We start from the raw sequence: 13224 nt of genomic DNA, 5'->3' as shown, positions 1-13224 counted from the left end.
AGGTGCACTCTGGGAGTGACCAAGTTTATAGAACTTGCTGATCTGAGGTTGTGAGAGGTGTGGTGCAGCTTCAGCAAGTCCTTCATGTATCCAGGGCCCAGATTGTGCAGGGATTTGAATGTCAGCAGTCCAATCTTGAAGAGTATTCTCCATTCTATTGGTAGCCAGTGCAGTGAGCGAAGGATCGGTGTAATGTGACAGTGGCGAGGCTGGTTTGTTAGCAATCTGGCAGCAGCATTCTGCACTAATTGCAGGCGACGCAGGTCCTTTTTGGGGAGGCCAGCATAAAGGGCATTGCAGTAGTCCAGCCGTGATGTGATGAAGGCGTGGACTAGGGTTTGAAGATCCTCTGGGGGAATCAGATGTTTAATCTTTGCAATGTTCTTCAGATGAAAGAAGGAAGATTTAACTACAGATGAAATTTGGTTTCTGAAACTCAATTCCCCATCGATTAGTACGCCAAGGCTGCGCACAAGGTTGGAGCTGTTTATGTCTGAATTCCCAATCCTGATTGGTGTTGCTTTAGGATAGAGCTGTTTTGATGGCGAGCACTGGCTTTGGACAAACAGGACCTCAGTTTTGTCAGCATTCAGTTTCAACCAGTTATCATTCATCCATGCCTGAAGCTCAGCTAAGCAAGAGTTTATTTTTGGGGTAGGGTCTGTTCCACCAGGTTTGAAGGACAGGTATAGCTGTGTGTCATCGGCGTAGCAGTGGTACGTCAGGCCATGTCGTTGGATAAGTGTACCGATTGGCAACATGTAGATTGCAAACAGCAGAGGGGATAGGATTGATCCTTGTGGCACTCCGAATTGTAGAGGTGCAGGTTTGGACATTATAGGTCCTAGGGATACTCTCTGTGTTCTGTCAGTCAGGAATGATCTGAACCACTGGAGGACTGATCCACTGATGCCACAGTACTCCTGCAGTCTGTTAAGCAGGCAAGAGCTTTTTATGTTTCAGTAAATTATTGCATGTTGTTAATGAAAATGGGTTTTCACTTTGTACAGAATGTTAGTGTGTAGAAAGTAATATATTCAGGGACTGCATAAACAATGCTAATTACTCACTTGTAAATTTCCAGTGAATGAAGTCCATATTCACCCTCAATCTTGTATTTTTCAGGATAAGCTTTAGCGTTGATGGGAACATTATTCTTGTACCTGTATAAAACGTAGGTAATAACATAAATGCCCATGATGATACTTCGGTAACACTTTAATTCCTATTTTTCTAGGTGGTATCATATAGCATATTGTCCATTAAATCGGTTTTCCTCACCAATAAAAATACTATGCATTAGCTTTAATTTAAAGGGACCCTTAAGTCAAACAAAAAAAATGAGTTTTACTCACCTAGGGCTTCCAGTAGCCCCCTGCAGCTGTCCGGTGCCCTCGCCGTCTCCCTCCGATCCTCCTGGCCTCGCCGGCAGCCACTTCCTGTTTTGGTGACAGGAGCTGACAGGCTGGGGACGTGAGTGATTATTCGCTTTCCTGGCCACAATAGCGCCATCTATGCTGCTATAGCATATATCATATACCATATAGCAGCATAGAGGGTGCTAATGTGTCTGGGAACGAGAAGAATCACTCGCGTCCCCAGCCTGTCAGCTCCTGTCACCGAAACAGGAAGTGGCTGCCGGCGAGGCCAGGAGGATCGGAGGGAGACGGCGAGAGCACCGGACAGCTGCAGGGGGCTATTGGAAGCCCTAGGTGAGTAAAACTAATTTTTTTTGTTTGACTTAAGTGTCCCTTTAAGTCATTATTACTTAGACAGCATGAAACTACTGTATTGGCATTGACTATTGAAGCCCTCCTGCAGGATGAAGTATTTCCCTGGTTCTGATTACAATCACTGGTTTCTATAGGTGCGTACACACGCACTACTAAATGCAACGCTGAGCGGTTCGTTTAGAAACAGCCTTATCAGTCCACCGACAGCGCGTACACACGCGCATACGTACACACGCGCATACTGTCGGCTAAAGACTGCCCAGCGGGAGGGTCCGGCAGACCCGTCGTTGCATTTAGTAGTGTGTGTGTACGCACCTTATGTGTGCATAAGCTCTTTAAATAGCTGTTGTCAAATAAATCTCTTTTTAAGTAGTTGGCCAGGAGCTCTCACTAAACACTTCCCAAAGACTTCCACAGCTACAAGCTACAATCTTGTTGAAAAATTTAGGTATGTGCTCCGCCTCCTATCAGTCTGACATGCTTCATCATATATATATTTATAGGAGTAGCAGACATTCCAACAGTCTGCAGTTATTTTTTTCAGTTATAGCTTTAAATAGGAACTATCGGGAAAATCTTAAAATTTAAAACACATACAAATAAGAAGTACATTTCTTCCAGAGTAAAATGAGCCATACATTATTTTTCTCCTTTGTTGCTGTCACTTATAGTAGGCAGTAGAAATCTGACATCAACAACAGGTTTTGGGTTAGTCCATCTCTTCATGGGGAATTCTCAGCATGGCCTTTATTCTTTATAAAAATATTCCCTGAAAAAGATTTATACAATGATGCTGGCCAGCCTCCCTGCTCTCCCTACACTTCTTTGGCAGTAGGACGGAGCAACTGCCATTCACTAAGTGCTTTCTTTTAAAAATAAAGAAAACCCTGGGAATCCCCTTATGAGAAGATGGGCTAGTCCAAAATCTGTCGGTAATGTCAAATTTCTACTACTTACTGTAAGTGACAGCAACATAGGAGAAAAGTAATTTATGGCTCATTTTACTCTGGAAGAAACATATTTCTTATTTGTATATGTTTACGTGTGTTTTAAATTTTAAGATTTTTCGTGACAGAAGTCCTTTAAGTCACATAATTACATTTTTACATCAGAATTTTATAACTGCAGGATACTCATTTGGCACAAATAGGTAATATCTGGACACTCTGCTTGTTAAGCTATACGATGGTACATTCAGAACTGAAGTTCCACTTTTAATGACATTATTTATAGCGGATAGGCTGGCAGTGCAAATGCAAGGAACCTTTTAGACTCAGCAGCTAATTTGGTGTTAAAAAAGTAGTTAGAGGCCAGGGCTTTGGACAAGGATGGCAGACCTTAGCATATGTGTAAAGGTGAACATACCATGTGACTCGTGGCTCTGGCCATCCGCTCACTGTGCAGTGAAATTTCACAGTCTGTGTCTCCCAGATAGTATGGGAACGAGGCTTGATGATGAAGACAGGTGCATGTAGCAATGTATCCTCATTAATCTTTTTGTGAAACTCCTCAGTCTCTTCTAACTGAAAAAAAGACAGCATGTTACATTTGTGTGGGACAAGGTGGCATTAAAGTAGCAGTCACTAGACTTGCATTGCTGATAAATTACAGTCACTAGAAATAAACAAATGAAGATATTGTAGTCTTGAGGTGTCTAGTCTCCGTACAGCTAAGGCCTGGTTCACACAGGTGACTGCTGGGCGTCCCGCGGCGCCTCAGTCAAATGCTTTCCTGCAGGTGTGCAGAAAAGCAATTGTTGGTTTTCTGTAGCTTTCTGCAGAAATTCACTCCAGCAGGGAGACATGGAGAGTGGTGGTAAGTGACCCCAGGGCCGGTTTAAGCAACAATGGGGCCCCAGGGCAAAATAAACCTGGGCCCCCAACAGATACCCCGGAACAAAAATCGGCATTAAGGGACCTTTTTTGCAGCTGGTATAGTCAGGGTGTGAAGCCCCAATCGGTCGGAGCTCCACATTCTGGCTACCCCAGCCTGTATGGGGGACAAGGGGTTAAAAAGTTTCAGGAGGGGGGACCCCACATCATTTTTTAAAAAAAAAATCCAACACTCTAAACATAAAAAAAAATAAAATTGGAAAATAGGAAAAAATGCCAGGGATTTTCATGCAGCCATATTGTGGCTGTATAGCGATCCCTGGCCAAAGCGCTGCGGCTGCGTATGGACCCCCTAGAAACCCCGTCAGGAAATGTATTGCTCTTTCGTTTGATACATGTAAAATTACACTACCGTTAGGTTTGCTACTAAAAGTGACATTTACCGCATTTAAAAGAATACATTTTTTCCTTCAAAACTTTAAAATCGATTTTCTCAAAAACTATAAGGTCTTTTTGAAAAATTGTTTTTTCCTCTTATTCCCAATGATCTCCTTAAAGTTAACATCTGGACTAAAAATCGACTCAGCAGCACTGAAAAGGCTTTGTGTTTCTTTAAAGAGAACCCGAGGTGGGAATTACTTTTACTATTGGGGCACAGAGGCTGGTTGTGCGCACTAAGACCAGCCTCTGTTGCCCCATCGTGTGTCTCCATGTCCCCCCTGCTCGCCGCTATACCCCCCGCATTGCTGGCGACACGCAGCGTGTCGCCAGCTCAATGTTTACCTCGCGCTGTCAGTCAGCGCTGCTCCCCTGCCTCCTCCGCATCGGCGCACCCGCCCGTGTCCCTTCCCTCCCGCTGATAGGAGGGAAGTGACGCGGCGGGTGGCGCCGATGCGGAGGAGGCGGGGGAGCGGCGCTGACTGACAGCGCAAGGTAAACATTGAGCTGGCGACACAGCCAGCAATGCGGGGGGTATAGCGGCGAGCAGGGGGGACATGGAGGCACACGATGGGGCAACAGAGGCTGGTCTTAGTGCGCACAACCAGCCTCTGTGCCCCAATAGTAAAAGTAATTCCCACCTCGGGTTCTCACAGCATCAGAACTTTGTTTCTCTTATACAAGCCTCATTTTTAGCTGCACAGAAGAAAACTGCCCAAGCTTTTTCCCCTGATGCTGTGCAAAGCATGATGGGATTTCTGATTTTGATGCTCTCATTCTGCTGTTTTGGTGCAAATTTTTTTTTTTTTTACATTTTGAATTTGACATTTGAAGCCCAGCGTGTGCAGCTGAGAGGGGTAATCAGGACACAGGATAGTTGGAACTGTGTCTCCTGCTGCTTGTCACCTCCTTTCAACCAAAAAGATGGCTGCCCCCATGACAAAGATGGCAGCCCCCATGAATCACAAACATTTGCCTGTTCTTTTAAAACAGGGTGGGTAAGAGATTATATTGCCTATCTATTCTAATTAACATAACTAATGTAACTTGATGACAGTATGTTTGTTTAGGCTGAAGTTCCCCTTTAACATATCCTGCACATTTAGGATTTCTAGAATTTAAGGTGGATTTGCTATTAGCCATTAAAGTCGGCAGGTTTTTAAATGTGTATTTTTTTTCCTTTATAACTTTAAAATCGATTTTCTCAAAAACTATAAGGTCGATTTGAAATTTTTTTTCCTCTTGTAGCCACTGGGGGCCCCTACAAGCTCTGGGGCCCTGGAGCAATTGCCCCCTTTGCCTCTATGGTAGCGCCGGCCCTGAGTGACCCTGGAAGCTGCATGTTGTTTCAAGGGTCAGCTCAAACAACAGCAGTCATTCACATAAAGTTACAGGTAAAAAATATATATATATTATTAAAATGACAGTGAAACTTAAAAAAATAAAGTTGTTTTTTTTATTTTTTTAACCCCTACCAAACTAATCAACCCCTTGTGCTAACTACGCTTTGCCGTAAGATTCGTGGACACTTGTAATGTCTGCCGCCAATAGCGATCGGATGCGATCACTATGGTGACAGCTCGAGGACCCAACGCTGTATAGATGCATCGCTATGTTGTTGCTTAGCAATGCATCTATACAGCACTGGGGTCCCCAAACTGTGCGCCATAGCGATTGCATGCAATTGCTACAGAGCACAGGCTGGCGCTAATGGTACGCTACATGCCCAACTAGTGATGAAATATGGCATGTATGGTATCGTTTTAACCGGCATGAGCCAAATAATGGGGTTGATTCACCATAACACTTGTGCCTTATCAGGGTTAGCGTGCCTTATCAAAGTAGCATAGCGAGTGCTACAAACTTATGCCTGCTAATTGGCAATGACGAGAGCTCCACTTATCCTGCCCTGAGCACCTGCACGTCCAATCACTTTAAAAGGACATTATCCCAGCACTTTGATTGGCCCAATAGGCTGTCTGTCAAGTTTCTTTGAAAGTGATTGCGGGAGACGCCGAGGGACGGACGAAGAAGATGTCACACAGGTAAGCTTGACCCCCCCGCCCAGCCTGCACAGCATTACTGGGTGAAATCCAGATAGCACTATCTGGACTCACCCGAATCCGAATTTGAGCCCATGCCTGGTCATTAGGTTAATTGATTAGAGGAAATACTCTGTGCGCTCATCTGTTATATGAATACAAAACATAATAAGATATGGATGGGCTGATATACATGGCAGATTAAAACTTGGATTTATCCTGTAAATTTGTATGCTGGTGCTAACTCTGTTCACTTGATGATTTATAAATGTTTACATCTGTTAAATGATTTTCAGTCAATTCCTGGGTGCCAAATAAGCCGCTGTATATATATATATATATATATATATATATATGTATATATATATATATATATATATATGTATATATATATATATATATATATATATATATATATATATATATCTATCTCTCTCTATATATATATATCTATCTCTATACATATACATATATATATATATATATATATATATATATATATATATATACATATATATATATATATATATATATAATCTCTCTCTCTCTCTCTCTCTCTCTCTCTCTCTCTCTCTCTATATATATATATATATATATATATATATATATACATATATATATATATATATATATATACAGTAGCAATAAACAGTAAGTGAACCCTGTGGAATTATATGGATTTCTGCACAAATTGGTCATGAAATGTAATCTGATCTGATCTTCATCTAAATCACAATAGACAATCACAGCCTGCCTAACCTAATACCACATACCACACACATAATTAGATGTTTCCATGTTTTTGTTGAACACACCATGTAAACAATCACAGTGCAGGTGGAAAAGGTATGTGAGCCCCTAGACTAATGACATCTCCAAGAGCTAATTGGAGTGAGGTGTTAGCCAGCTGGAGTCCAATCAATGAGATGAGATTGGAGGTGTTGGTTACAGCTGCCCTGTCCTATAAAAAAAATACACACCAGTTTTGGGTTTGCTTTTCCCAAGAAGCATTGCCTGATGTGAATGATGCCTCGCACAAAAGAGCTCTCAGAAGACCTATGATTAACATACTGGCAAAATATTCTGTGGACAGATGAAACCAAAATTAAGTTGTTTGGAACTAACACACAACACTATGTGTGGAGAAAAAGAGGCCCAGCACACCAACATCAAAACCTCATCCCAACTGTGAAGTGTGGTGGTGAGGGCATCATTGTTTGAGGCTGCTTTGCTGCGTCAGGTCCTGGACGGATTGCTATCATCGAAGGAAAAATGAATTCCCAAGTTTTATCAAAACATTTAAAGGGACTCCGAGGAGTAACAAATAACAAAACCGGAACTTACCTGGGGCTTTCACCAGCCCACCGTAGGTTGGGAGGTCCCCCAGCGTCCTCCTGGCCCCTCCGCAGAAATCACGACCGGCGACACTGGGGCCGAGTGTCAGGCTGGCACTTCCTGAACTATGACGCTCATTGTCATCACTCCAGCTGTGACGCGTCATCATGGCAGCCGGCATGACAGTACTGTGCATGCGCGGTTTTCTAACTCTAAACCACGCATGCTCAGTACTGTCACACCGGCCGCCATGATGACGCATAGCGGCCGGCGTGAGGACAACGAGCGTCATCGATCAGGAAGTGTCAGCCCGATGCTCGGCTCTGCTGTCGCCGGTCGTGACAAAACAACTTAAAGAAAACCTGAACTGAAAATTAAAAGTCAAAATAAGCATACACAAGTCATACTTACCTTCCATGTAGTCTACTCCTCAGTGTCTTTCTCCTCTACTGCGTCCTGTTTGTCCACTGTGATCAAGGGAATTTTCCATCCTCCATTTTGAAAATAGCCGTTACCCCATAACAGCTTTCTGTTCAGCACACAGTTAAACTGTAACATCGCCCACTTGAGCCATAGGGAAACATGGACATTACCTGGTGCATCAGTTTTCCTCTCAGCTATAACTGACAGCAACTGATATTTTACTGACAGCAACTGATATATTTAAGATCTGACAAAATATTGTCAGAACTGGAAGGGATTATTGTCAGAAGAAAATGGTGAGCTTCTGAGAAGAACTGATGGCAAGGTAACTATGCGATGTTCATTTGAAGTTACCTCATGTGTTAATTTTAAATATTTTTACTCAGTACAGGTTCTCTTTAAAGCAAAGAATGGCTTAAACAGAAGAAAATACGCCTTCTGGAGTGGCCCAGTCAGAGTCCTGACCTCAACCCAATTGAGATGTTGTGGCATGACCTCAAGAAAGCGATTTACATCAGACATCCCAAAAATATTGCTGAACTGAAACAGTTCTGTAAAGAGGAATGGTCAAAAATTACTCCTGACTGTTGTGCACATCTGATCTGCAACTACAGGAAACGTTTGGTTGAAGTTATTGCTGCCAAAGGAGGTTCAACCAGTTATTTAATCCAAGGGTTCACATACCTTTTCCACCTGCACTGTGAATGTTTACATGGTGTGTTTAATAAAAAACATGGAAACATTTAATTATTTGTGTGGCATTAGGTTAAGAAGATTGCGATTATCTGTTGTTGTGACTTACTGTAGATAAAGATCACATCACATTTTATGACCAATTTGTGCAGAAATCCATATAATTCCAAAGGGTTCACATACATTTTATTGCCACTGTATGTATGTCTCTATATATATACTGTGTGTATATATATATATATATATATATATATATATATATATATATATATATATATATACACATACTGTATATCCCCGCCTCATGGATTAGCCAGGTCACATGCTATTCTTATACCTGAACTTACATGTGTCTACAAGTGAGGCAGTCACACTAGCAGAAGAACCCAAGGCTGCTCTACAGAAAAGTAAATGGAAGACAACATACTTGTATTTGGCTAAACAAAGAATCCTGATAACAGGATAGTGCTGAAAAATTCAAAAGACCATGATTATTACACTGACATTGCTGCTCTTTACGATTCACACATACATGTGCAGCCTCTAAATTGAATTTAATTTACCATTAGTACTACACATCACATACAAATAATTATCTCATAAGTGTACTTGCAGTTTTGGTTTACTTTACATGATACCTCAGTTCTTAACCGAATCAGAAATTCACACCCTGTGTGTGTGTGTGGGGAGTTACGCATAGGCTTACCGTACCTCCCGTGGACTGGCGTCTTCTTCCTTTCACCTGTAACTGGCCCCCTTCCAAAGTTCTGGTTGGCGGGGCGGCGCAGGTGCAGTATGTCCATGGGAGTACACGCACACTCCTGCAGGAATGACGTAGCCGTTGCGGATACCCACCGGACATACTGCGCATGCAGGGGTAGTACGTCTGGGTCAGGTGACCGTGCCAACCAGGGCTTTGGAATGGGGCCGGGCAGGAGGTGATTTGCTACAGTGGGTAGTCTTGTCTAGTTTTCTTTGCCCTGATATTTGTAAGTTGGAGCTATCTGTCTACTCTGTATCAGTGACTGTGAATGAACAAGCAGGCACAGTTGTTCTGCAATTTACTTTAGCTTTTGCTGGCAGATACACGTACAGTAACTGTCTAAAATTACACACAAACGGCTATATCCAGGAATGCCCACCAGAAGTGCCATGTAATACTGTTTCCAAAGAAAGATCGCAGATAATATGTCATTTTGCCCAGCATGTGAATCATGGACTCCAAATGTGCACAGAGGTTTACTTATCTGCTGGCAATGCAATATTAACACCAATATCCGAGTCTATATTTACACATAACTCAAAAGCTGCATATTATTTCCAAGATTTACTAGAATGACTTCTAGCAGCTTTCACCTTCTCATTTCTGGGCAGCTGAGCATTCTCATATGTCACGCTGGTCTGTCTGATTAGGGAAATGCTCACAGAGGTATGAGACACAGGTCATGAACTGACAAGCTCAATGCATTTTCCTAGTAAATCAGGTCATTACTCTCTGCTTCTGAAAATGGAGATGTACGATATTCTGAGGCTGTCTAGCTGACGCTGTACAGAAAGGTGAAGGTCTGTGTTATGCACAACATAGAGAACAATGCATACAGTGAGTAGCAGAGGTCTTGGCATCATACCTTGATATGTTCAACCACATAAATAAATAAATAGTTCTAGCACCACACTTCTAATTGCCCATTGAGTTTAGCATCTCGTTATTTTGATATTTGCAGCCCCTATGCTGATAAGTAACATTTGGAGCCATGGTGGGATATCAGGCAAGGCAACAAAGGCCATGGCCTAGAGCACCAGGAAGCAAGGGGCGGACAGTGAGCTGACACACTCATGCAGTCAGGCTGCCAAAAATGTGAACCAAAGTGGTCAGGCAAGTGTCTGGGACTTGGGGGGATGAAGGGGCAGTAAAAAGGGGCAGCTTACTGTCTGTGGTCTGAGCTGTCATTCACCGTCACCACCAGCTGCTAAAGTCCAACTCCACCCTTTACCCAGCTCCAACCTACCAGAGCTGTGGAGGTGCTGGAAAGTTTGTAACATCACACCATGCGTGATGTCAGTGATATCTAAGGGAGGTCACACAGTGGCGCTGGGGCTGACGGATAAGTTAGAGAAACCCGATTGTGCAGGCGCAGAGAGAGTGACCTTCCTGAAGAATACAAACTTGGATTGGAGCTGAGATATGCAAATTGTGTGCTATGTAATTTAAAGATAGCACCACCAAGGTCTCAAGGTGCCCATTAACAATAACATTTTACCGAATAATCAACCTTACAACCTAATAATTGTGATCAGAAAGAAACAATTGGAAAGCATCAGCTTGGAATAGATCCGCAAAACAGATTAATAAAATGATTGACAAATTGATTGTTTGAAGCCGATTGATACCATCAACACTGTCCAATCCGATCAATCAGAAGGTTGATCCTTCTGTAAAATTGCATTGTCAATGGGCACTTTTAAATAAAGAGCAGTGGGGCAACGAGTATGGAGCATCCCTGATAGTCATTAGACCCCCATTCATTTGTTCAAAGTGGTATGGTACTAATATAAGTACATGCAGAGGAAACATTATTTATAAACATGTTATCTAAATTTTAATCAGATACTGGTTATATGTCTTTTTTCCATTACCGTCTTTCTGAGAGCCAGTCGTTCTGCCTTTTCTCTTATCTCGACACTCCTGGATTTCTTTTGATAGGACTCAGAATGCCGTGATGATAATGATGACGATGAAGCTGCTGTTTTGGACACACTGACTCCCTCTCCAGCAGAGAACAGTTTTCTGCGAGCGATATATCCAGCGGACTCCTTAATCCTTTCTTCTTCTGTTTCTGATATCCCACTAACATGTTCGTGGCTGAATATAAATACAAATATTATCAATGGTCATTTCTTCTCCAATCAGCTTCCTCACATCTATGGGTGGTCTCACAAAACTAAAGATAGCCATACACTGGTCGATTTGCCATCAGATTCGACCAACAGATAGATCCCTCTCTGATCAAATCTGATCAGAGAGGGGTCGTATGGCTGCCTTTACTGCAAACAGATTGTGAATCGATTTCAGCCTGAAACCGATTCACCATCAGCTGAGCTGCCGCTGTCAGCTGTCCCCTCCCCCCCTCCCCCCCCCCCCCCCACATACATTACCTGAAGCCTGGTCCCAGGCATCTTCTCTGCATCACCTTCCGCATCACGACATCCGGCATCCGCGCATAACTTTCTGTCATTCCAGTGACAGCGGAAGTTCAAATAGAGCGCCCTCTATTTGTACTTCCGCTGTCACTGCAGTGACACAGGAAGTTATACACGGATGCCGGATGCCGTGATGCGGAAGGTGATGCGGAGAAGATGCCAGCCGGGAGCCGGGAGGTGATACGGAGAAGATGCCGGGAGCCAGCTTCAGGTAATATATACCTGCGTCGGTCGTACGCCGCTAGCGATGCGCTCCCTACCCGCGGGCGATCGATGGTGATTTTCCGCACAGAGCGATCGGCGTGAGCGATCTATTTCGGGACGAAATAGATCGAAATTTAGCGTTGAGCGTGAACGATGTGACAGCAGATTCGATCCCAGTGACCGAATCTGCTGTCGATTGGTGGGTAATCGGCCTAGTGTATGGCCAGCTTTAACACTTTAAAGGAAACCTGAAGTGAAAATAAAGATATGATGTAATAAATAGTATGTGTAGTACAGCTAAGAAATAGAACAATAGTAGGCTCATATTGTTTTCCAGTACAGGGAGAGTTAGAAAGCTTCAGTTGTTATCTTTGCAAAAGAGCAGTCCTGTTTTCTGAAACACTTAAAGGGGAACTGAAGACAGAGGTATATGGAGGCTGTCATGTTTATTTCCTTTTAAGCAATACCAGTTGCCTGGCATCCCGGCTGATCCTCTGCCTCTAATACTATTAGCCATAGCCCCTGAACAAGCATGCAGCAGATCCGGTGTTTCAGTCAGATCTGACAAGACTAGCTGCATGCTTGTTTTTGGTTTTATTCAGATACTACTGCAGAGAAATAGACCAGCAGGGCTGCCAGGCAACTGGTATTGATTAAAAGGAAATAAACAGGACATCCTCCATATACCTCTCTCTTCAGTTCCCCTTTAAAGAGACTCTGAAGCGAGTCTCAATTCTCTTTTTTAACCTATATTAATGGTAAGCCCCATAAGCACAGCTAAACCACCGCTATCTCGCGGCAAAACAAGGGGTTAATACCCCCCAAATCCCCTCTCCTGTGTCAAGAGAGTGCTTCCTGATTGAGGCGGAGCTACAGCCATAAGCTCTGCCTCAAGCGCGTCAATCCCCACTGATCGCCGCCCTTCTCCCGCCCCTCTCATCTGCCTTCACAGAGACGGGCGGGAGAGAGGCGGAGATCCGTGCGGCGATTGACGCGCATGGAGGCAGAGCTACAGCTCAAAGCTCTGCCTCCAGGAAGCGCAAAATCCACGACCAAGAAAGTTGTGGATTTTGCTGGGGGGACTTGTGGGTATTAACTCCTCGTTTTGCCGCTGGATAGCGGCGGTTTAGCTGTGCTTATGGGGCTTAACATTAAAACATTAATACAGGTTAGAAAAGAGAATTGAGACTCGCTTCAGAGTCTCTTTAAATAGCAAAGAAACAGTGAGAGATAGGTTGTGATAAGGTTTTACTGCTGGAAAGTACAAAGGTAAAGGGTCATTATTTCTGCTTTGTTTTATAGCTTTTAGAGCTATTTTATAGC

At 43.3% G+C, this 13224-nt stretch overlaps 1 protein-coding gene across 3 annotated transcripts in view; it reads right to left on the bottom strand.

Annotated features, from left to right (window-relative positions):
• MYOM1 (myomesin 1) overlaps positions 1 to 13224 on the bottom strand; it is a 156103-nt gene that overhangs the window by 103060 nt on the left and 39819 nt on the right. For all 3 annotated transcript variants that reach the window (XM_068237221.1, XM_068237223.1, XM_068237222.1), the window contains 3 exons: positions 11134 to 11359; positions 3099 to 3256; positions 1071 to 1163 (listed from right to left, as the gene is read on the bottom strand). In XM_068237221.1, the coding sequence (XP_068093322.1) occupies positions 1071 to 1163; positions 3099 to 3256; positions 11134 to 11359 (477 nt within the window). The remainder of the gene's footprint in view (positions 1 to 1070; positions 1164 to 3098; positions 3257 to 11133; positions 11360 to 13224) is intronic.

This window comes from Hyperolius riggenbachi, chromosome 5 (assembly GCF_040937935.1).
Source record: "Hyperolius riggenbachi isolate aHypRig1 chromosome 5, aHypRig1.pri, whole genome shotgun sequence".
NCBI classification, from domain to species: Eukaryota; Metazoa; Chordata; class Amphibia; order Anura; family Hyperoliidae; genus Hyperolius; species Hyperolius riggenbachi.
Note: the sequence above shows the minus strand (reverse complement) of the source record. Positions and strands in the feature narration are given on the sequence as shown.